This window comes from Trachypithecus francoisi, unplaced genomic scaffold, assembly GCF_009764315.1.
Source record: "Trachypithecus francoisi isolate TF-2019V2 unplaced genomic scaffold, Tfra_2.0 Lachesis_group5, whole genome shotgun sequence".
In the NCBI taxonomy this organism is placed as follows: domain Eukaryota; kingdom Metazoa; phylum Chordata; class Mammalia; order Primates; family Cercopithecidae; genus Trachypithecus; species Trachypithecus francoisi.
Genome location: NW_022681470.1, coordinates 36,986,262 through 37,008,226, shown reverse-complemented (window position 1 = coordinate 37,008,226; position 21,965 = coordinate 36,986,262). Strand labels below are relative to the sequence as shown.

Sequence of the window (21,965 nt, the reverse complement as noted above, 5' to 3'; positions counted from 1 at the left end):
TTTTTATGTAATGAAAAAGTCTGTTGCTTTTTCCAGTCCAGCTAAATTTAGGGTCTGCACACTAATGAAGCCTCCTGAAGAGAAAAAAAACCTAGAGATTCTCCTAGAAAATGTTTGTCCAGGAGCCCTGATGACTCTGATGAGGTGTTTCTGTCCCTCTATATATATAGACAGTTGCATATACTTTCTGTAGAAAGAAAAAATGTACTGGACAGGCTGGGCACAGTGGCTCATGCCTGTAATTCCAGCACTTTGGGAGGTCCAGGTGGGCGGATCACTTGAGGTCAGGAGTTTGAGACCAGCCTGACCAACATGGCAAAACCCCATCTCTACTAAAGACACAAAAAATTAGCCGGGCATGGTGGCACATGCCTGTAATCCCACCTACTCTGGAGGCTGAGGCACGAAAATCACTTGAACCCAGGAGTTTCAGGCTGCTGTGAGCTATAAATCCCACCACTGCACTCCAGTCTGGGCAACAGAGCAAGACTCTTATCTCAAATTAAAAATAAAATGCCACTGAACAAACAGGAACTAAAAGTTATATGGTCAACATTTGTACTGTTCATTGCCTAAGTCTAGGGGCAGAGGATTGTGCCCAGGTAATGACTATTAGAAAAACCAGGGAACTTCCTCTAATCAATCCTTTATTGAGTGGTTCTAGTTCTGGCATTCAGAGTCGTATATTTGGTTTCAGTTTTTATTCTATTTATTTATGTCAAGAGAAAATTCCAGCAAACCAAATGAAAAGCAAGACACATCAGCATCTAAAGAATTTCCATATTTATTTTACATAATTTTACCATACACATCTCATGCCAACACACAGGAGGCATATACAAACAAACGCACCAGCTTCTGTTTTCCAAAGTCACATGGCAATAAATAAGGATGGGTGGGTCCTGTTTTTTTTTTTTTTTCCCCAGGAAACGAGACTTCATTTCTCTTTAACTGTACAAAATTTACATTGTGAAGGATGAGGGCAGCGATCCAGAGCTGAGGGGATCTGGAGCTTTGAGGTCTGATTGCAAGCTCAGAGCAACTACTGGAATCCCACAGCCCTGAACCTGCTTGTTTGGCCGAACACAGTCCTCAAGTGGGAAAGTTGGTGTGATTCTTGCCTCTCGGTGGGCAACAGATGAGAGTGGGGCTGTCCTTCCTCTGTTCACCTGTGCTCTGCCTCCCTAAGCAAAGGATTGCTTGGTGCACCTCCCAAACCTGCAGCTATCTCCTCACCAGAGCTAGCAGCATGAAACTGTGCTTTTAGTGTGGTCCTACCAAGCAGAGTGTGGATGGGATGACTTTGCTGAGCTCTCTCTTTTTGGCTCCAGTCACTCACTGTGTTTAGAGCAGTTGGAGCAACTACTGCAAAAAGGGCCAATTGACCAATCCAAGAAAGAGAGAGCCAGTGATGTGCTTTTTTATTTAGCTTTCAGCATGCCCAGAGCCCTTCAGCAGCAGGCAATAAAACAAAACTCATTTCCGCTTAATTGAATTTTTCTTCATCTCACAGCTTCCAATTTTTAAAGTGCAATGTTTAAAAATGAGCCTCCTCAGGCCTTCCAGACCCTGCTGGCTGGGGAGGTATGGTAATTATTCTCATGGTTATAACCAAGTTGTCAGTTGTGGCATGTGGGAGTGGAGGTGCAGAGAGTGGACTGTCACACAACACACAGCCTTTGCTCATCAGAAGCCTTGAGCCCCCTCCTGTAAAGAGGCAGTTGGAAATCACCAGCTTGAGCTTCAGAGATAGAAATGTCTTTTGTTTTACAGATTTCTTACACTTCCTTGCAAAGTGAGCTTAATGATGAAGATCAAATGGCCCAATTATCTTACTAGGTTTCATGTTTTATACTGGCCCCCCAGAAGTTTAAGGACACTGACAAATGCTTTTCTTGTGTCTTAATTTTTTCCTCTTTCCCTGATGTTTCGCAGTATTCATTTGCAGGAACAATGTTAGCAATATGATTGATAGTTGATCTTTATTTTACATTATATTCATAACTGTCAGATGAGACAAGAAAGAGAAAGCACAAAGACTGACAGGAATTTGCCTGAGGTTGCACAGCAAGTCCTTGAAGGGCCAAGAACCTGACTCCCAACACTGATTTACCCATCGGGCCAACTTCTTAGCCTTTAAATCTGGTATTTTCTCCATGGTTTCATTACGTTCCAACAAACAGAGATTCCTCCATAGCCCCTCAGTTTCCGTTTTGCTTATACCAGTTACCACTGGAACTTGGGGTTTTAACTAATTTGCTCCTGGATTCAAGAGCTTCCTACTCTAAAGTCGGCCAGGCAGGCACTGCAGATAACGATAGCCTCTAGAAGGTCTCATTTCATTTGTGAAATTCATCCATGTCATTTTAGCAAGGGGGGAAACAGCTATCATGTAGCACCTTATACCCCATAGTAGGCTTCCAAGCAATAGAGGAGCGCCTCTAAGAGAAGCTAAAGGTTATGAATGCCCAGCTCTTCTCCATTTCCAAACCCCAGAAGAGTCTTGTCTTACAATGGCTCATTAGTGGCACCAGCCCATCCATAATGCTAACCCCACCTGCAGGAAGATACATTTAAAATCTTAGACCTACTGTGGCTGTGCTTCTAAACAGGCAGCAATGTTTGCTGCTTTCTGGGGAGGTGGCTCTGGAAAACAAAGCTCTCCTGGTTTTCAGGCCAGTGCTCTCAAGGGGTTTTCCAGCTACACAGCCGTAATGACACCAAAGAACTATTGACCTCGTCAACTGTTCACTGAGTTCCTCAAGAGATTTATTATGTTAGTATAAATGAAGAAGGCCTCTACTTCCACTTTTGAACTGGGAATTAGTAGATTAACTTACAGAAACAAAAACTGGTCAACTTACAGTGATCTTAAACAGTGTTACACAGAGGAGGATGGCCCCCCCCTTTAAAGAGCCTGCTCTCCCCCACACTATACTCACCAAAAACATCAAGGGCCTCTGAAATCCCACGAGTTGCTAAACCAAATAGTCAACTTGCAACAGTGATCTGGGTGGGCAGCTTTTCAACTGGTTCATTGCCCTGCAGAGCCTTTTCTCCTGGGTATTTTAAGCAGCCATCCTCCAAAAAGACGACTGTATATTCCTTTCCTCACATGGCATTTATGTCTTCCTACCCACCCCAGTGTTCACGATTAGAGAATTCCCAATAGCACAGAACTGGCAAGGCTTAACACACCATCATCCATAAACATGGAACCTCAAGAGAAGTGTCTATGTTTGCAGACTCCTCAAGCGAAAATCATGACCACTGCAGCACTATCAAAAAACTAGGGTACACCATAAAATTGGTCAGAGAAGAGGTGGCCCAAAGGCTGATCCCAGAATTTACTGTTTTAAAGAAGCTTAACTGAAATTAGTTTTGTCCTGGAAAGGGGCTTTCAAAAGATGCAGCAGCCCAAGAGGAACTGTGTATTCTTCCTTTAGTCTGCCTGTGACATGCCTAAATCTTTGCAGTCCTCAAAAGGTGACCAACCATTCTTAGAAGGAAGGGTCCTTAGGGTCTCTGGCCCCATCACTTCATGTGATAGAAAGGCAATGCCTTCTCACCCTTTCCTACTCTGCTGATCTCGTTTAAGAGAATGGGAGGCCAGAAGAAGCAAACCACAGCTTCCCAGAGGGACGGCAATACATTCCAGCTGGCTAAATTCCAGTTTGCTCATGGAGAGCTTCCTGATGGCAGATGGGTGCACAAGGTGGGTGGGAGCTGCAGCACCATTCAGGACAGCATTTTCCACAGCAGTGCAGTCTGTCACAGGAGTGGCAACTCGTAAAGCGGCGGTTGGCCTTGCCCTGGTCTCAGGCCTAGTGATGTGCTACTGCAAACCTGCACAACAGGGAGTCCCTGCACCACCACTGGCCAGAGAGCTCTGGCTTTCTGACCATGGGACTGCAGCCCAAGATATGGCAGGTGTCCAGCCAGCAATCCAGAGAGATGCAGCCCAAGGACCACTTAGAACCCGTTGGACAATTTTAGGGCTGCTCCCTAAATTATTCTTCCCAAACAAGGTAGGCCAAAAAAAATTGCTGGTTCCTGGAAATGACCAAAACTGTCCTCCAATTGAGTCAGCTAGGACAGCAGAGAAAGCTTTCATTATTAAGGGGGCAGAGGGGTAGACTTGCAAGCTCATCTAAACCAACTCCTTCAAAACAGACTCCAAATATTTCAACCTACAAGGGATGGGGAACTCTGGAAGACTGGCATCAGCCGATATGGCCGAACAGACTGCAGGTTTGGAATCCAAATGTGTCTATAAATGTTCACTGATTGTCATTCTGTTCTCCCCACATTTTAGTTTTGCTCATTTTGTGGCCCACAGCCTGTCTTGTGGAATAAATGATACAAGGAATTGAAGAAGGCACACTGCACCAAGGGGACTCATCAGGCAGTCTGCAGCGGTGGTCCAGGGCTACTCAGCTCAGCCTCAGTCACCTGCAATGAAAACCACCTCTTGCCATCAGAGTCAGTGATATAGATGGGACTTAAAAACCAAAACAAATTCATATTCTCTGGTTTGTAGAAAAGAATATCTTCAGAGCAAAAAAAAAAAAAAAAAGGAGGGAGCATATTTTTCATATCAAACTGTGGCCATCAAAGTGTTCACTAACCTTTAATAACTGATCTTTTCATTTTGAAATATAGGGTTCAATATGGATGGTCCAGAAATCACTTTTATTTTACTCAAGGGCTGTGAGGCCTCTACCTTAGGAATCTCAGTTCTCATGAGAGCAGTATTTTGGGAGGCATTGTGTGAGACACACCAGCTGGAGCAAAGTTCCCAAAGCCCAAGGGGGCCTGTCACAGTCACCTTGTGCTACCAAATCACTGAGCAGCCAAGCCCCTAAGCAGAACAGGAGGGGAGAGACCCAACAAGCCAGTGTCCCTAGAGCTCTAGGCCATTACCCCCTGTGCTGTGTTCTGAGATGAGGCTGCTCTCCCACTGCTTCCCCAGGAAAACAACGCCCTGTGGTCTCACAGCCTTCTGGGAATCAGTGGAGGACTTCCATTGAAAATAATGGAAATTCACATTGGTGTACTTTCGATCCTTAAAAGGTAAGTCTCTTTTGATCCTTGAAGATATTCTCTCAAGCCAGGATGGCAGGTAGGGTGGGGAGGAGAGAAGTTTAAAAAGGAGGATGATCCATTTCATCGAGCCAAGAGGCTGGGCTAGTTGGAAAGTCGGGATAGCCTACACTGCTTCCTGTGGAGATGTCAGAGGTGGGTCCCCCAGCCATGGCTCTCAGCGTCTGGCTTACTCCCTGCCCTGCATGCGCAATGATGCCCAAATTACTGTCCACCGTGTAATCCAGCCCATTGAGCAAAGGAGCGTGGGATGGCAGGGACGATATGGAGGATGGAGACTGGGGGATTCCATAGGGGCTCCCATCCCTCAAGTCCTGATAGGATTGTCCTGTCCCGTCCATGGAGAAGCTCCCATTCATTAACTGTCCGCCTGTAACGTCCCCCACGTTGCCATAAATCCTATTGGTGTGGCCAAGTTCTGAGAGAATTTGATCCTCTGTGGACAAAAGAACGGAGATTTATTGTCAGCCACCAGGACTCTGATGGGTCCCCTGCTCTTCACAACCTAGGAATACATGTGACCAAGAAAGACGCCCAAGGACAGCAGCTGCCTTGCAGCCAAGCATGGGTCAGACACACCAATATGGCAGCCTGACATCCAGAGGCCAACCCAGGCCAAGGAGAAAAACAAGAAACACCTGCAAAGACTAAATTCCCAGGTCCCAGAAGAATGGTCAAATGTTTGGTGAGCTCGTTGGTCCCTTGTGGCTCGTGTACTAATACTCTGGCTACACTGAGGAGGATGAATGCCTAAGACTAGGTGGGTCAGATGTCTCCACGTCACAAATGGGAACTACATGCTGACAAGATTTACCCTGAAAGCTTTCAAGCTGAGAAAGGGCTTGGTTTAGTTGGTTGGGAAGCAAGCAGGCCCGTATGGTCAGGAAAGCTGAGGACCACTCTTAGACATCTGTACAAAATCCTCTGGTCTATCTGGAAGAGAGGTTCAATATCAAAGGACTTGGTTTCTGTCTGTATTCAACAAACTCTTCACTGGGGACAAAGAATTGACTTGATTAAGGCAAATGAACCTTCTTGTTTCTTGAAGAATTTCATTAAAGGGATCTAATGGAATCTTTGCCACTTGAAAGAATTCATCTCTCCAACAGAGGTGAGCAGTTTTAGTCTTTGGGTGATTATTCCCAGAGAGACCAATGATAGGTCAGCCCAGGGACCCACCTGCATCCAACAGAAATGAGCGTAACAATCCAGTATGTTCTAGGTGTTGACTTCGACAGCCCAGATGAGATTAAGTGACTTTCCTAATCCTGCCAAGAAGCCTAGAGGGTGAGCATTAGTCCCATGAGCGGTCCCCAAGGCCCCACAGCCCCTGTATTCTGAGAGGAGGCTGCCCTCTAGGGCTCAGCTGACCTCTGGGCTGAACTACAGTCTCCCCAGGGCATCGTGGTCCTGGCAGGCAACTTGTTCAATCCTCTGTCCCACAAACTTCTTTTTCTATTTCCTATGCACCAATCCCTAAATAAGGCCTCCCCAGACTAGACTTCAACACCCCATCCCTTCTGAGGCCTGCCCTCCATTCCCCTTAGAAAAAACATGGTGGGGGGAGCTCATGCTCTTTAAAGGGAACAGGAAGATGAAGGCTCCACTCCACTGTCAAATGGCCATGAGTTAGCCTTTGCCTTTACCTGTCATCCCACATGACCAGGGCCCTCTGCTGGAGCCGCAGGCTCCTTATGGGAACGATCATGCCTTCCAGGTATACAGATGTGCCAGGCTTTCCCCAAGCCCATCCATAGTCGGTTGTGTTCATTGATCCCCACAACGCAGTGAGAGAGGCAAAGATGGGGTATTCCCCATGGGAATACTGGGGCTCAAGAGAAGTGAATCGATTTGACAGAGCCGCACTGGAAACCAGGTCTCTGATCACCAGTGGAGTACTCTTCCCTTCCCCCCTCCGCAGAAGACCTTCCACATTTGGGAATTCAGTAACTGAGAACAGTTATGATTCTTTGCAAACAACCTGAGGATTCACAACATGCAGTAATTTGCAATTTTGCTGATGCACAAATTTGAATATAGCGCATGCTGCAAAGCTTGTGTGCAGGGGACAGAATGAAGTGAGTGGTGGGGGAAGGGAGTTCGGAAGTGAAGCCAGTTCCCCATCTCACATGCACTCAAAACACTGATTTCCCAGGAAAAAGGGCCTGCGGAGCATGTCCTCCCCACCACCCTGACTAGAGGAAGGGGTGGCTCTAGGGGACCATCGGTGTAGGCCAGTGTCCCAGCAAAGGGGAGAAAGATGGGAGAGGGGCTAGGGGCACAAGGCTGGGACCCAGTCATCTGTTCATAGCTATGTGGGCTGATGAGGGAGGCCCCAGTCAGCAGGAGGGGAGGGGAGGCCTTGGGGCCACAGGACGAGGCCTGGCCCATCCCAGCTTCCAGACCTCAGCAATCTTGTTTCCTACTCCTGTCCCATGGTAAAGGGCCACTACCATTTCCCCCACCCTTCACTGCAAGTCTTAAGGAAAAGCCTGTGTTTGGGAGGCAGTTGCCAAGGCCTCAAGAAAGATCCCTCCTGAGTGCCAGGGATTACAGATTCCCAGGGGACTTTCCTAAGGCCTTGGCCTGGCCCCTCCAGCCTTGCTCACCTCGGAAGCTCAGCTCACTGTCACTAACCCCACAGTCCTCTGCAGAGCTCTCCTTCTCCTGCTTGCTGCCGCCCCGGCTTCTCTTGACGCTCTTATAGAACTGCCCCCAGCGGTGCCGCCCTGCATCCTTCTTCAGGCGTTTCTCTTTGGCCCTTCTGTTCTGAAACCAAACCTGCCACACAAGCACAAGGGACACACTCAGGGGCGTCCATCACGAACCCAAAGCCCCCAGGACCCCCAAGGCAGGTGGCTGGAAGCAGACTGAAGCCTGAATGGAGCGCAGGTCTGGGAGTGCCATGAGCCCCGCCCCTCTCCCCAGGTGGGCCTCAGAACTCTTCAGTTCTGGCAAAAGCCGTGGGGTCAGGCCCTGAGCCCAACCACTGGTGAACTGATGTCACTCAGGACACCTTCCACCCCATCCCAAGCCTGGGATCCCCGGAGGGCACAGGAGTGCTGGCATCTCACCTGTACGACCCTCATGTCCAGGCCTGTCTCTGAGGACAGCTGCTCCCTCACGTGCCGGGCAGGCTTAGGGGAGTTCTTGTACGCATTCTTTAATGTCTCCAGCTGCTTGGCTGTGATGGTGGTCCGGGGCCGCTTAGCTCCGGCCTCTGAGTCATCTGCAAGGAAAAGCTACTGCTTACTGGCTTCAGCCTATCTGCAGCAGCTGCACCTCCTCCCCCACCCTCCTTCCATCCTTTCTGCACCTAAGCCTGCCTGCTGTAGGCAGGGCAGTGCGAGGCACAGGGGACATCAGAGTGGAGAGGTCCCCAATCTCATGGCACCGGCTCCTGCACCACAGGCCTTCCCAAGCCACTGGAAAGTAAGGCCCGCGGTCCTTTCTCTGCTCAGCTCCCTGCTTCTCCCCTCCCCTGCCAGCCCAGCTGCATAGAAGTCTCATCAGACTGAATGAATGTACCAGTTCCACACATGTCCCTGTCATGACAAACACTCTGCTCGCACATCCTCGTGAGTTCTTGCCGGAGCTGTGAAGGTGAACAGCCAGGTTGAAGTCTGTGTTCCAAGCCGCCCCGAACACCTTCCTCTCTCTCATGGGGAGTCTCCCATTTCCCCACAGCCATGTCACCTTGGCCCTGGCATTGCTGGGCTCACAGCCAAGGGTGAGCTTGCATACCCAATAGTGTCTAAGCAGATTTCTAAGCTATGGGTCAGAACCCACTCGTGGGCTGTAAAGTCAACTTAGTGGACTAAAACTAAAAGAGGAAATCAGATGAAGAGAATGGAATGGCAAGATCATTTCATTAACCTTTAGTTTTTATTGTATGAATGTATGTACTGAGATGAAATGTCAAATGAGTTTTACTGTGGATGGTAGTCAAAATTTTTTGAAAAAACTAGTCTAAAGAATGTTCTGGGCAACACATTGACTGATCAACACAAAGTCCTCTACAGATTTTGAGTGAACAAGCTAAAGTTCCTGTTAAAGTTTGGTTTGTTCCATTCAAAGTCAGGCAGAGAGGGAGGCACGTGGGTGTGTTCAGAAGCACAGATGAGCGGAAAGGTTTGTTTCTTCTCCCAGCACTTAGGCTTACTGCCCTTTTCTCCACAGTGCCCCTGGAGGACACAAAGAATAAAGTCAGCAGCTGGCCCGGGCAGTTCTGCTCCCTGTGCTTGCTCCCCTGTGTGCCCCTGAAAGTGTCTCTGCCATTCCTGACTTCCTCTCTGTCTTTTCTCCTTTCTTTCAAGAAAACCCTCTCTTAGGAACAATAATAGCCAACATGTGTTAGCACCTACCATATGCTAGTGTTGACTAAGGACTTTATATGCATTCGGTCCTCACAGTCTACAAGGCTCTCCCTGGAGTCAGCAGACCTGGCTTCAATGTTCTTGTTGAGTGAGTGACTAGGACCAGTAACTCACCTCCCCCTTGGAAGCCCAGAGGGCAACACAGCCTGCCCTGGTCTTGGGAGGCACTAGAGGAATGAAGCAGCTGTGCGGCCAGGACATGCGTGCACACAGTGAGGGGGACACACCCGTGCCTTCCCTTCTCCTTGGGCTGTTTTCTTCTCTCACATGGCCACTGTCATCCCAGAACTGCTGTGGCCCAACTCCCTCCCTGAAGCCCCTGCCACAGAGATGACACTACTTAGAGAGTCATTCCAAAAGACAAAGGGGAACCTCCAAAACGCCTTCCTTTTAATTCTGAGGAGTCAGTCCCTTCTGTGCATATTTATAGTCTACACGGGAGTGTCTGATGCAACTTTGAATTATGTAAATGGGAAACAGTGCACTTGTATACAGTCTTTATATTAAAAACTGTGAAATAATGCAATCACCAAAAATGTTTTAATTCCTCGAGAATCACTTAATTTCAAAAAAGCTTGGCCTGGGAAATTAAATTCTTTTCGCCACAGTCAGATGGCAGCGCCGCTGGGATAGACCATCACCCTGGTTGGTGGCCCGCTGGTTCGGCCCTGCTACTCACATGCACAGGACTTTCTTCTTGCGATGATGGGGACTAATATGCTGTTATTTTAACATTCACTGTTATTATAATTTAAAATCTTTTTTATATCCTATAACAATGTCATCCAAGTATTCATTAAGTAGCAGTGACAGTGCTCGTGCTGAAAAATGTACCCAAAAATCAATAACTTTGGTACGGAAGTTAAATGTGATAAAACGCTATGAGGAAGGCCAAAGGAGCCCATGATACCCTGGGCTGTTAATTTAGGAGACAGCGTTCTGCAAGGTATTCAAGATAATGCTGAGAAAATAAAAAGTAGCATTAAGGCAAAGATACACTTCACTGGTTATGGATTTATGTGCTCTCAGAATACACCACCCCCACCACACACACACTACATTAATTCCTATGGGAAAATTAGTCTTAAAATATGTTAGTTTTGAATGATGTAGGGTCTCCTAGAACTTGTCCCTGGCATAAAATGCAACCTCATTATATTGAAAATGCAAATATCCAGGGAGACAGAACAAGTGAACAAAATCATTCACACTAAGCTGCAAGTAACTGCTCTGAGATCCTTTGTTTAGCTAATGGGAGGGAACTGTAAGCCTGCAGGAGGGCTGAGAGTAGCAAGGAGGAATTAAAACAACCTGAAAAGACAGCCAGGCATTCTGCAGTGGACAGAAGTCCCCGCCGCTCCAAGGACCACCAACTGCCCAGGACGGAGGAGCCCTGCCTTGCCGACAGCCGGGGTGGGGTCGGGGGAAGGACCTGGGGACAGGCCAGACATACTGTGTAACATTCAGCTGCTTTAAAACCTCAAGCACACCTCACCTTCCTCTTTGCACTTCTCTTCCACGTTGGTCTCACTCATTTCACATCGCATTTCACAAGCCTCATCCTATTTAAACCTCAGGAAAACAGCCCTACGTGGCATATGCTACGATCCCCCATAGACAGCTGAGAAACCGAGGGTCAGCCAGTTCTACAACTTGCCAGGAGATATCCCTGTGTGGGGGGATGCCCAGCCAGCTTCTGACAGCAAGTTCAACATCTTCCCACCGTCCTGCAGAGGTCTGCTATGGTGTAAATATTCATCGATAAAATGTGAACACCACAATGTCATTCCCACCTCTCCAGCCAGATTCTGACCAATCTACATTTGTTTCTCTCATCTCTTGAACCACCCACAACATCAGGAGATGCTGAGCTGAGAGTGCTCAGAGTCCAAATGAGGCCTCTGATGAGGAGAACCAGCTGCAGGCCGGGGAGGTCATGCCATCTTAGTATCTCTGATGAACGGCATCAGACTTCCAAAGGTGTCTTGGTATCTCTGAGTCCATCTGCTGTGATGGTTCATCCCTAACAAGGTGCCCTAATCTCCCGTGACATCACAATTGATGGAGTGAGTTTTAAGAGCAGATTAGTACATGCAGGCAAAGAGCCTTGGGATGGGTTTGCAGAGGCCCCAGGTCTCTGGAGGAAGGAGGTCAAAGGCCTCTGTCCACCCTGAAAGGCCAGAGCTGTGGGGGTGGTGGAAGGGGAGGTCCTCAAAGAGACAGGAAGCCCTGCCCACTCCCGCCGTGGACCAAAGCCAAACCCAGCTCCAGCTGGCTCACCTAAAGGGCCCTCATGAATTCCCTCTGCTTCCTCACCACCACAACCCCCTTATTTTATACTATGTTTATTGAACAAAAAACCAATTTCTCCATTATTGATCAGATCTGTATAACATATGTGTGTGGGCCCAGAAAAGATCTAGAAGGAGATATATAAAATTGTTGCTAAATGTTTTTCTCATCAAGCCCAGAGCTGTCAATGACAAGAGTCATTTTTGCACAGTAACACACTGAGTTGATCAAAATTCTAGTCAAAGGCCAAAGAACTTGATGTCTTGTGTGTTCACACATCTGAGATTATCACGTTGGGTTTGGCCAAATCCCAAATTCAGAGCCAGGACCTGACCCCACGGCCATGTGGGTGCATCTGGGGGTGAGAGACCAGAGGTGGGGCTGCAGGAATAAAAGTGTCCAGCTCAGCCTTGCGAGGGGAGCATGAGGAATGTATCGTTCTGGGCTCTACCCTGGAAAGTCCCCAAGCTGCCCAAGACCATGGCATGCAGGGTGAGAGCTGCTGCTGCCAGGGCAAGCCAGGCCTTTCCAGGGGTGGCTGCTAAATGAAGGACCTGACTTTAGCCTCCACCATGCAGAGCTCCTGCTGCCACCATGGGTGGTGGCCCTGGAGTAGTTGTGGTGAAGCGAGAGGGGGGCTATATTGAAGTGGGTGGAGGGAGCTGTATTGCTGAGATGGAGCCTCCCTGAATCTGGCATGCGTCCTGCCTTTTCATTTGGCACTCACCGGGCACTTGCTGCAGAAACACCAGGAGCCCCTGCCCTGGAGGAGCCCACAGTCTGAGAGGGGAACAGAACACAATTAACTGAAATACAAGATGTGTGAAGTGTGCAGAGGCCAGTGCTGGGCTCTCACCGACGGCCTTTGAGGCAGGGCCTGCTGAGAGGTCCATGTGCACCCTGATGTGCAAAACTAAGTGGCAGCCCCACATGTCCAATACAGACCAAGCTCCCAGCCACTCCTCAGCACCCCAGCCCCCACCCAGGGGAGGAGGCCGCCACCATGGTAACATCCAGGTTCTTGGCTGCTTCTGAGCCTACCACGGAGACAGGCAGGCTCTCAGGAACCACGTATGGATGAATACTTCCATGAAGCCGGCGAGTGCTAACGGCCGGGGAGCTGTTCAGCATTAACTCTCAGTGTGGAGATCTGGGGTGCTTCTCAGAGATGGTGGTGCATGAGTAGGGCTCTGAGGGATGCGCAGGTGGGACGCCATGAGAAGGGCACCTCAGGCAGAGGGCGTGGCCCGAACGAAGGCCTGGAGAGGGGACCATGGGGCGCCACGCTGCTTACCGTTCTGCTTGGCCGTCTCATAGTCTTCCTTGCACACCAGCCGCCCGTCCTCCATGAGGTAGAACTCGTCCCCTGTGGCCAGCTGCCGGTTGCAGATGATGCAAGCAAAGCAGTGCAGGTGGTAGACAAAGTCCTGGGCCTTGCGGACCACCTGGGTCGGGGGGATACCCTGCTGGCAGGCTGTGCATTTTGTGCCGAAGCGCCTGTCAGGGCAGCAGGAAAGGATTAGGGCACACAGGGAGTGGGGCATCTGGCTTCCCCCAACTTCCTGGAGCAGCCTCCCTCCTACCCCACCATTCTGGGACTCCATAAGCCTCATCCCCCAGCCACCCAGAGCATAATTACCGTCTGGTCCTCTCTGCCTCTATCTAGCTTCATTGCTTTGTGGCTGGAACTCTTCAACCACCAAAGAAGGGGCTGATGAGAACTAGAGACTCCCTCAGGTACCTTTTCCAAAGCTGATGCCCCTGGGTTCCAGCTGTCCGATTAACACCCATCAATTCACAGGGGCACCAGGTGGACTTTCTAAGTCCCTCAGAGCAGGCTGTCTCCCCCTGCACCTCCCAGCTTCCTCACCCTTATGGTTGATCCCAGAGGACATCCTCACAGGGAACTGTGTGTGCCACAGGCGGGTGTGTATAAAGCACCCAGCAACACCTTCTCACACACTCCCAGGGAGGAGGCCCTGCCTGGCCAGGGGACAGCACGCTGCAGAGAAAACACACTTTGTCAGCAGAGCAAGGCTCTCCTAACAGCTGTTCTCTCTCCTTTGCCTCCATTTCTCCCCTCACCTCCATTCTGCACACACAAAGCCCTCTGAGCCTGCCTCCATCCCCTTCCTGTGCACGCACAGCCTGGGGCATGGTGGTTTGGGAAGGGCCCAGAAAGCTGCACCTTTCAGCCCCTGCAGCGTTTGGGACAAGGAGTCTGCAGACTGCAGTTTGGAAAACGCTGCTTCAGACTTCTCCTTGGTCAGCACCTTTCCAGAACAACACTGAGGAGGAAGCCACCCACGGCCACCAAGGCAGCCAGCCCCTGCCAAGGCCGGGGAGGAAGGAGAAATGGACACATTGAAAGTATAGTCCAGTGGGGTTGTTTCCGCTCCCTTTCCCCATTCTGATCACAGAGATCAACAGAGGCACACCAGCAGTCACAGGAGACAAGGGAAATTTGGGGGCCGAGAGGGACAGTGAAGGAGGGTGCGTGGCTGCAGGTGAGCCTTCCCTGCTTCAGGAGGGAGGCGGGAGGCACTGGGGAAGCAAGGGCAGAGTTTAAAACAGCAATCAACCTAATTATTCATGACATTTCACACAGCAGAACTTTATCTTCTTCAGGATGAAAGACTTTGCCTAATGGATCTGGGGAAGGTTTGATTTTAATGGTCCTTTTAACTAATGCTTATAGGCAGCCTGATTTCCCCTGAAAGGACAGTACATATTTCATCCACATTAATACCAAATAAATTAATTATGGTCATGGCTATCATGATGAATCCCAGATTAATGCAGAATGATGGGTCTCTTATGCAGTAATGATACCTGCTGAGGGGGCTACAGGGGCCCAGAACAGGCACGGCCAGCTGCAGCCTCAGATGCCCCCCACCAGGGACACGGCATCCTAGAGAAAAGTGGGGGTTCTCTAAGTCTGCATGGGTAATCCCGAAAGACCCAGAGCGTACTTCAGGGACACTCTTCTGAGATGGGTATAAGAAGGGTGTTGGGGTGTGAGGGACTGATACGTGACTTGGGAGGACCCCAGGCTTCTGAATTCCTGGAATGCCTCTTGGTTTTCAGGGAGATGAGGCCCCTTTAGAGCAGGAGTTCTCTACCTGAGAGTCAGGATAGGCCTGTAAACCACCTGCTAAGTTGTTCAAAATTGTGCCTCAGGAGGGGACCTGGGCTTTTATCAGATTCTCAAAGGGATTCAGGACCCAGGAAAGTAGAGCTAATATTTGCTGAATAAATAAATCAGCAGATAAAGCACCATACTTGCAGAGGATGTGCATGGAGATGGCCGAGTCTGAGGATGGAGAACAAAGCACACAGTCGGCTCTGGACAGTTCTGGACCTCCCAGAACACAGGTGAGAACCAGGCCCTCCACAACTGCTGCGTAACCACATCACCTGGATCCAAGAGGAAGGCCGGCAGGTGCCCACATCTAGTGTGTGTGTGTGTGTGTGTGTGTGTGTGTGTGTGTGTGTGTGTGTGTGTGTGTGTGTGTGTGACAAAGCGTTACTAGAGAGTGTTTTCAAAAGGCCTATATATTTAATATCCAATCCTGGCCAATTTGCAAAGCAGGTACTAAAATGAAACGAGGCACCAGCTGCGGTGGCTCACGCCTGCAATCCCAGCACTTCGGGAGGCTGAGGCAGGAGGGTCACTTGAGCCCAGCCTGGGCAACATGGTGAATCCCTGCCTCTACAGAAAATACAAAAAATTAGCCAGGTGTGCTGGTGTTCACCTGTAGTCCCAGCTACCTGGAAGGCTTAGACGGGAGGATCGCCCGAGCCCAGGGAGGTTGAGGCTACAGTGAGCTGAGATCATGCCACTGCCCTCCAGCCTGGGCAACAGAGTGAGACCCTGTCTCTAAATTAATTAAAATGAAACAAGACCTTCATCATGCTTGTTGCGAACCTTCCCAATAAACCACCCAAATCTGGAGAATGTGTCCTAACCAGAGATCCAAGGAGAGGAGGGCCGAGAGGAGACCCTGGGACAGAGGGAAGACCCTTCAGCAGCCTCCTGCACAGGGGCCACACTCTCCCACTAAAAAGCAGGCAGGGCTTTCAGTCACCAGAGGCCCAGTTGACACCAGCGCACTAGAGACATGAAAGATAACGGGGGTATAAATTTAATCTGCATACCGACAGTGATTCATGCATGCGGGTGGCAAGTGCACAAGAAAAATGAAAAATAAATGGACTTCCCCACCAGCGTTTTTTAGCAATTGAAGCAATTTTCCTGATTGTGGGATTTATACCAAAGGGAAGTAGAAGTGGCTCCTCATTACCTTTTCCCCTGGAGCACAGCCAGCGGGACCCTCACCGAGGGAGCTGCATGTACCCCCTTGGCCCACAAGGCTCCCCCGGCCCAGCCCAGCCCTGCAGGGCACCCTCCACCTCATCTCCAGTCGGAGCCAGTGGATCTAGAATACAGGGCATCCTACAAGGGTATGTCTGTGATGGAGACACTGTCCCTATTCCCAGATCTTAGAATAGCCAGAGTCACAGGTAAGAAGGTCAAGGCCTGGCAGGTCACATGACTTGTCCTGCAACAGGCAGTCATGGCTAGAATTCCCTGGCCCCACACGAGGTAAAACTGTGAACACAGCTGCTACACAGAGAACCAGCTGTCTAACCAACTGGACCAAACATGAAGGACGCTGGGGGTGAAGAGGGAAGGACTGGACTCCAGCCAAGGAAGAGGGCTCCCGAGGGCTTTTCCAGGCAGCACCCCTTAATACCGCTCACTGGGCACCCACGCGGGGGCGTCGAGAGCACTGGCCTCACCCTTCAGAAAGATAAGCTGCCCAGTCCCACTGACCAACCAGGAGAGCGGCTGGAGCTGATCCAAAACCACAGAGAAAATGCAAGGAAGGACTTGCTAATGGCTCATATTATTTTCCTCCTGTAACCGACGCCACTGGAAATTCTTTTATCCCTGCTCAGCACATAGTAGGCAAGCCACAAAGACCCAGTGAATGAATGAATGAATGAATGAATGAATGAACGAACGAACGAACGAACGAATGAACGAACGAACTGCTTCTTAAAGCATGGGCCTGAGTAGTCAGGGGAGGCTTGGCTCTCCATAACGGCAGCTCTTTTATTTTCTTTTTTTCAAGTTTGAGATTAACTTTATTCTATTTTTGGTAGAACTTTAAGTACATAAAGGTTTATTTCCACAGGCCTCAGAAAATGGGTAGAAATCACAGGACATCTCTCTTCCCACCAAAAAAAAAGTTGCATATTTTGGTAAGTGTTTATCCTAGAGGGAAAAAAAACCTGAAATTTACATTAGCAGTGCTGTGCAAGATTCTTACATAAATCAAGACCTCAAACCAGCCTGCAGTGGAGATTTTAGTCCTCTTGGACAGAAGCCATAGCTGATGAGCATGACAGGGAAAAGGAGGCAGTGAAGACAGGTGACAGGCACCTGGCAGGGAAGGATTCAGGAATGCCAGGCTTCTCGGAATGGTGTGTTGTTTTCCCTTTTTTTTTTTTTTTTTCCTTTTAAAATCATCTCTGTAGGAAGGTGCTGGGCAGGAATCCCAGAGAAAGAAAGGTCCAAGACTCCTTTAACTGCCCTGGATGAAGGACACTGCTACAGCAGCTAGTACCAGAGGCTCTCCTGTCTCATGGTTGAGGCAAACCCAGGATAGAATAGTGAATAAAAGGAATGCTTATGGGAAACCATTCTGCGTGGAACACTAGATGGCCAAGCCTCAGCCTTCGGTCCAGTGCAACCCTTGCCTCGCTTGTCAACAGTGAAAAATTAGTTTGGTTAGAAGAACCATCTGGAAACACACCAGCTTCTGATACCTTCACGCTCATTGTTAGAAAAAGATTAACCAGTGTGAATACTCTGATCTGTTAATTCCTGGGACTGTTTTCTTCCCAATGGACTATTTGTTGGTAGGATAACCCCCAAAAGCTCAAAGCTAAAATGCATCATCAGTCCTGGTCAGCAGTTCCTTAAGAATGGACTGGCAGCATGGTTGAGCCGATATGGACAAGCTGTACCTTCCTGAAGAAGATCAACCGACCTGCTATCCCACCCCAAATCTCAACCTGAGGTATATTTCAGTGAAGGCAGGTAGCTGTGCTTCTCAGAGCGGAGCAGCAGGTTTAAGCTCTTTTCTTTAGGGGTGAGGGGATCTCACTCGGTTGCCCACACTGGAGTGCAGTCCACAGTCATAGCTCACTGCAGTTGAACTCCCTGTCTTCCCACTTCGGCCTCCTGAGCAGCTAGGATCGCAGGCACACGCCACCATGCCCAGTTCATCTTTTAAGACATTTTTTTTTTGTAGTGATTGGGTCCTACTATGTTGCCGAGGCTGGCCTCAAATTTCTGGTCTCAAGTGATCCTCCCACCTTGGCCCCCAAAGCACTGGAATCACAGGTGTGAGCTACTGTGCCCAGCCATAAGCTTTTCTAAGAAGGGCATTAAGTCCCGGGTTGAAATGAGGTCCGTGGTTTACTAAACCACAGGACTTTGCATCCCACTTGCTGTCGCCGTCACACTGCCTCCATGACTGTCTCCTGAGCTCCCAGCCTGAAAGGTGGGTACCGTGACACCTTTTAACAGATGAGAACTGGAGCTTAGAGAGGCGAGGTGCCGACCCTCAGCTCCCACGGGCAACGAGCAAGAGAACCGGGGTTTGCAGTCGGTGCTTCTGACACAACACAGCAGGCATGCGGTGGGCATCAAGGGCAGCAGACCCGGCCCTGGCGCCCTGATCTAGGCTGGAGCGCGAGGACACGCCTGTCCCCCTCATGCAGCTCTGAGCCCCATGCATGAGGCTCCCAGCCCTGCAGTGCTGGGCTGGCCAGGGGAGCCCTCACTCCCTGGCGTGTTAACCCCAATCCACGTAACTGGTCCACTGTCCACCTTCCACTTCCTCTGGCTGGCCCAGGTGTGGGCAGAGAAGAGCTGAGACTTCTCAGCTGACTCTCACGGGCTGCTCTTGACCCCAGGAGCGGACCAGGTCTTGTGTGCCAGGTCCCAGCCTCTGCACCTGGGCTCTGCCTGAGCTCCTGCTGCTGTTGACTTGTCCACCCCTGCTGTTCCCGGCCACCTGGCTGGGCTGCTCACCAGTGCAGGACCCGCTTGAGGGTCTGGACCCTGTAGAAAGGGGGCAGCAGGCAGGCCCTGCAGGCACCAAGCCTTCTAGAACCAGGGGCGCATAAATCCGACACCCTGGCTGTCTGGCACATTCCTGATAAGTTCTGACCTCTGAGTAGACCCACATGATGTACCGCAAGTGGGTCACTGCGACACTGGTGATAAAGGCAGCTGCCATTCTCCTAGCACCAACCTGTGTCCTGCGCAGAGCAGGCCCTGCACATGTGATCTCATCTGACCCTCACCTCCAGCCCGCAGCCCTCAGCCCCGGCACCCGCCCTGTGGCTGCACTGCCACCCTGCTCCACTTGCTCCTGCCTGGGTGACTGTAGCTCAGGCTCACCCTCACTCCCACCACATCCTTGATGACTGCAGTCCCCACACAGACCATCCTTTTGGGCCCTCCCTCTCGATTCTTTGATCTCCTGAAGGCTGTGGCCTCCACCCTCCCTCCACTGCTCACTCCCCCAGACCTTGTTGTTACCAGCAACTGCCACAGCTCCAGGGGCCACTTCCAGCCCTCCCACTGTGGGATCCCCGCCATTCTTCCAGCTCCCCAGGATACTGACTCACATGACCCAGGGACTGCCCTTCCCCCTGGGCTTGTCACCGTCCCTCGCTTCCCTCCTTACCCAGCAGACCCCAGAGTGATCCCACCTGTCCCTCCCCACACACCCTGGAACCTGCCCTCTCTCAGCCCTGGGCCTGCCCCACCCCAGCACGGGCATCCACCTGCCCACCGGGCTGATGGTGCCTCGGGGCCGGGAGTCGAATGCACCTCCCCACCTGCTCCCCAGCTGAGCCCCAGGCTCAGCTGCTGGCCGCCCTCCCATTTCCCACGGAAGAGGGAAGCCCAGCTTGGACCCTCCCCACCTCCCACTGTGCCATCCACTCGCACCCCCAGGGCCCCAGCCCCTGCCTGCCACCCACAGGTGAACCACACGCCTCCACTGGACACAGCTCATTCCTTCTCACCTAATGAGACTCCCAGCAACCATCTCCTTTGCCTTCTGTGTCATTAGCTTCCCCTCTGCTGGCTCCTTCCATCCACGTACAGGCACGCTAGGATTCCTGCCTGCCTCCCTTCTCTACCGCCCACTCCCTGTACCCTTCAGGGCAGTGCCCCACTCCTCCAGAGTTATGCTGCAGCCCAGCGGTCAGCTCCCCTCTCCCCAGCCTCCCGGGCCTCCCGACACACCTACTGTTGCCTCCTACACTGTGCTCTCCCGCCTCTGCTCCTGCTCCTCTTCCTCCCACACCTCTTCTCTGCCCCCCCACTCCCCTGGGGATCTCACCTCCAGCCCAAACCCCTGGGCTCCAGACTGGGGCTCCACTGCCTCCTCAGCACATGGATTTGGAGTCCAAAACCAAACTCCTACCAACCCCCTGCACCCTCCACTCCTCCCATAGCCCTTCCCATCTCAGACCACTGTAACTTCATTCTTCCCATGGCTCAGGCCAAAACCTTTGGGTGTTCATCCCCATCTGATCTGTCAGCAAATCCTGTTGACTCTACTCAAAATAATAATTATTATTATTATTATTACTATTATTATTATTATTTGGAGACAGGGTCTCGCCCTGTTGCCCAGGCTGGAGTACAGTGGTGCAATCACAGCTCACTGCAAGCTTGAATTCCTGGGCTCCAGAGATCCTCCTGTCTCAGCCTCCTGCATAGGTGAGACAATAGAAGTGAACTACCACGCCTGGCTTCTACTCAAAATTATCTCATGTTGGGGACCACTTCCCACAGCCGCACCGCCCTCCCTAGCTCAGGCTGCCATCGGCCGGCAGCTACAGCTATCTCCTAACAGTCTCCCAGCTTCCTCCGCCCAGGCCCCTACAGGCGCTTCTGCACATGGTCGCCACAGTGGGCCTGAGTCACACCCTCGCCCTCCCCTGCTCAAATCTTCCAGTGGGGCCGGGCGCGGTGGCTCAAGCCTGTAATCCCAGCACTTTGGGAGGCCGAGACGGGCGGATCACGAGGTCAGGAGATCGAGACCATCCTGGCTAACACGGTGAAACCCCGTCTCCACTAAAAAATACAAAAAACTAGCCGGGCGAGGTGGCGGGCGCCTGTAGTCCCAGCTACTCCGGAGGCTGAGGCAGGAGAATGGCATAAACCCGGGAGGCGGAGCTTGCAGTGAGCTGAGAACCGGCCACTGCACTCCAGCCTGGGCGACAGAGCGAGACTCCGTCTCAAAAAAAAAAAAAAAAAATCTTCCAGTGGCTTCCACCTCACTGAGGGTCAAAGCCACAGGCCCCCTTATGGCCTCCAAGTCACTGTGGCATCCCGGCCCCATCGCCTTTCCACCTTCCCTCCTCCACTGCCCACTCCACTCCACCTCCTCCTGGGGCCCGGGCACTGCTTCCCTGCTGGCATACTCTCCCCCCAGGTACCTGCATTTCCTGCAGTGGTCCCCTGAAATGTCACCTGCTCAGGGGGACACCCCTGGACCCCTCTCCTCAGCACTTCCTTCCCTGTTCCACAGCACTCATCTCAGTAGATGCGCTGTGCACTTACTGCTTGCTGACCATCTCTCCCCCTCTCTAGAAGGCAAGTTCTACAACAGCAGGGTCTTTATCTGTCTTGTTCACTACTGAATCCATGGCCTGGCCCAGGATATATGCTCAGTGCATGTGTGAGGAATAAATCAGCGAGTGACCCAGTCCTGTGGAATGCTTGAAGGCCTGTTCTTCATTTGGACATGAGGACACTGAAGATCAGAGAGGGTTAGTAACCACCCTAGACCTCACAGACCAACAGTGGAGCTGGGATTTGAACTCAGTGCCTCTCCTCTGGGATGTCTCCCTTACTCTTGGCTATTGAAGGCAGTCGGTGGGGGCCAGCCCAGGCCCCACGTCAGCCTCCCGCATGTGGAGCTGCCACGGAATGGTGCACCGCCCTGAGGAAACAAAATACTGCACGAGTTGATTTTATGCTTTAATTGCTTGGCGGTGATTTACTGCTGGCCGTATATTTTTTCCCCAGCTGACACTTCTCTACATGTATTTCTTTTATCTATCACTACACTTGACAGGAAAGTTGCTGATATT

The 21,965-nt window shown here is 50.9% G+C and overlaps 1 protein-coding gene and 1 long non-coding RNA gene across 2 annotated transcripts in view; one reads left to right on the top strand and one right to left on the bottom strand.

Annotated features, from left to right (window-relative positions):
- Window positions 1–4,673: 4,673 nt before the first annotated feature.
- Window positions 4,674–21,965, bottom strand: part of LHX4 (LIM homeobox 4) — a 44,983-nt gene continuing 27,691 nt past the window's right edge. The window contains exons 3-6 of the mRNA XM_033196396.1: window positions 13,066–13,268; window positions 8,178–8,332; window positions 7,713–7,884; window positions 4,674–5,539 (exon numbers count right to left, since the gene is read on the bottom strand). Coding sequence (XP_033052287.1) covers window positions 5,145–5,539; window positions 7,713–7,884; window positions 8,178–8,332; window positions 13,066–13,268 — 925 coding nt within the window. The 3' untranslated portion in view covers window positions 4,674–5,144. The remainder of the gene's footprint in view (window positions 5,540–7,712; window positions 7,885–8,177; window positions 8,333–13,065; window positions 13,269–21,965) is intronic.
- LOC117074689 lies at window positions 4,939–10,005 on the top strand. The gene is made up of 2 exons (XR_004433667.1): window positions 4,939–5,073; window positions 5,613–10,005. It is a non-coding gene; the product is annotated as an uncharacterized LOC117074689 (long non-coding RNA).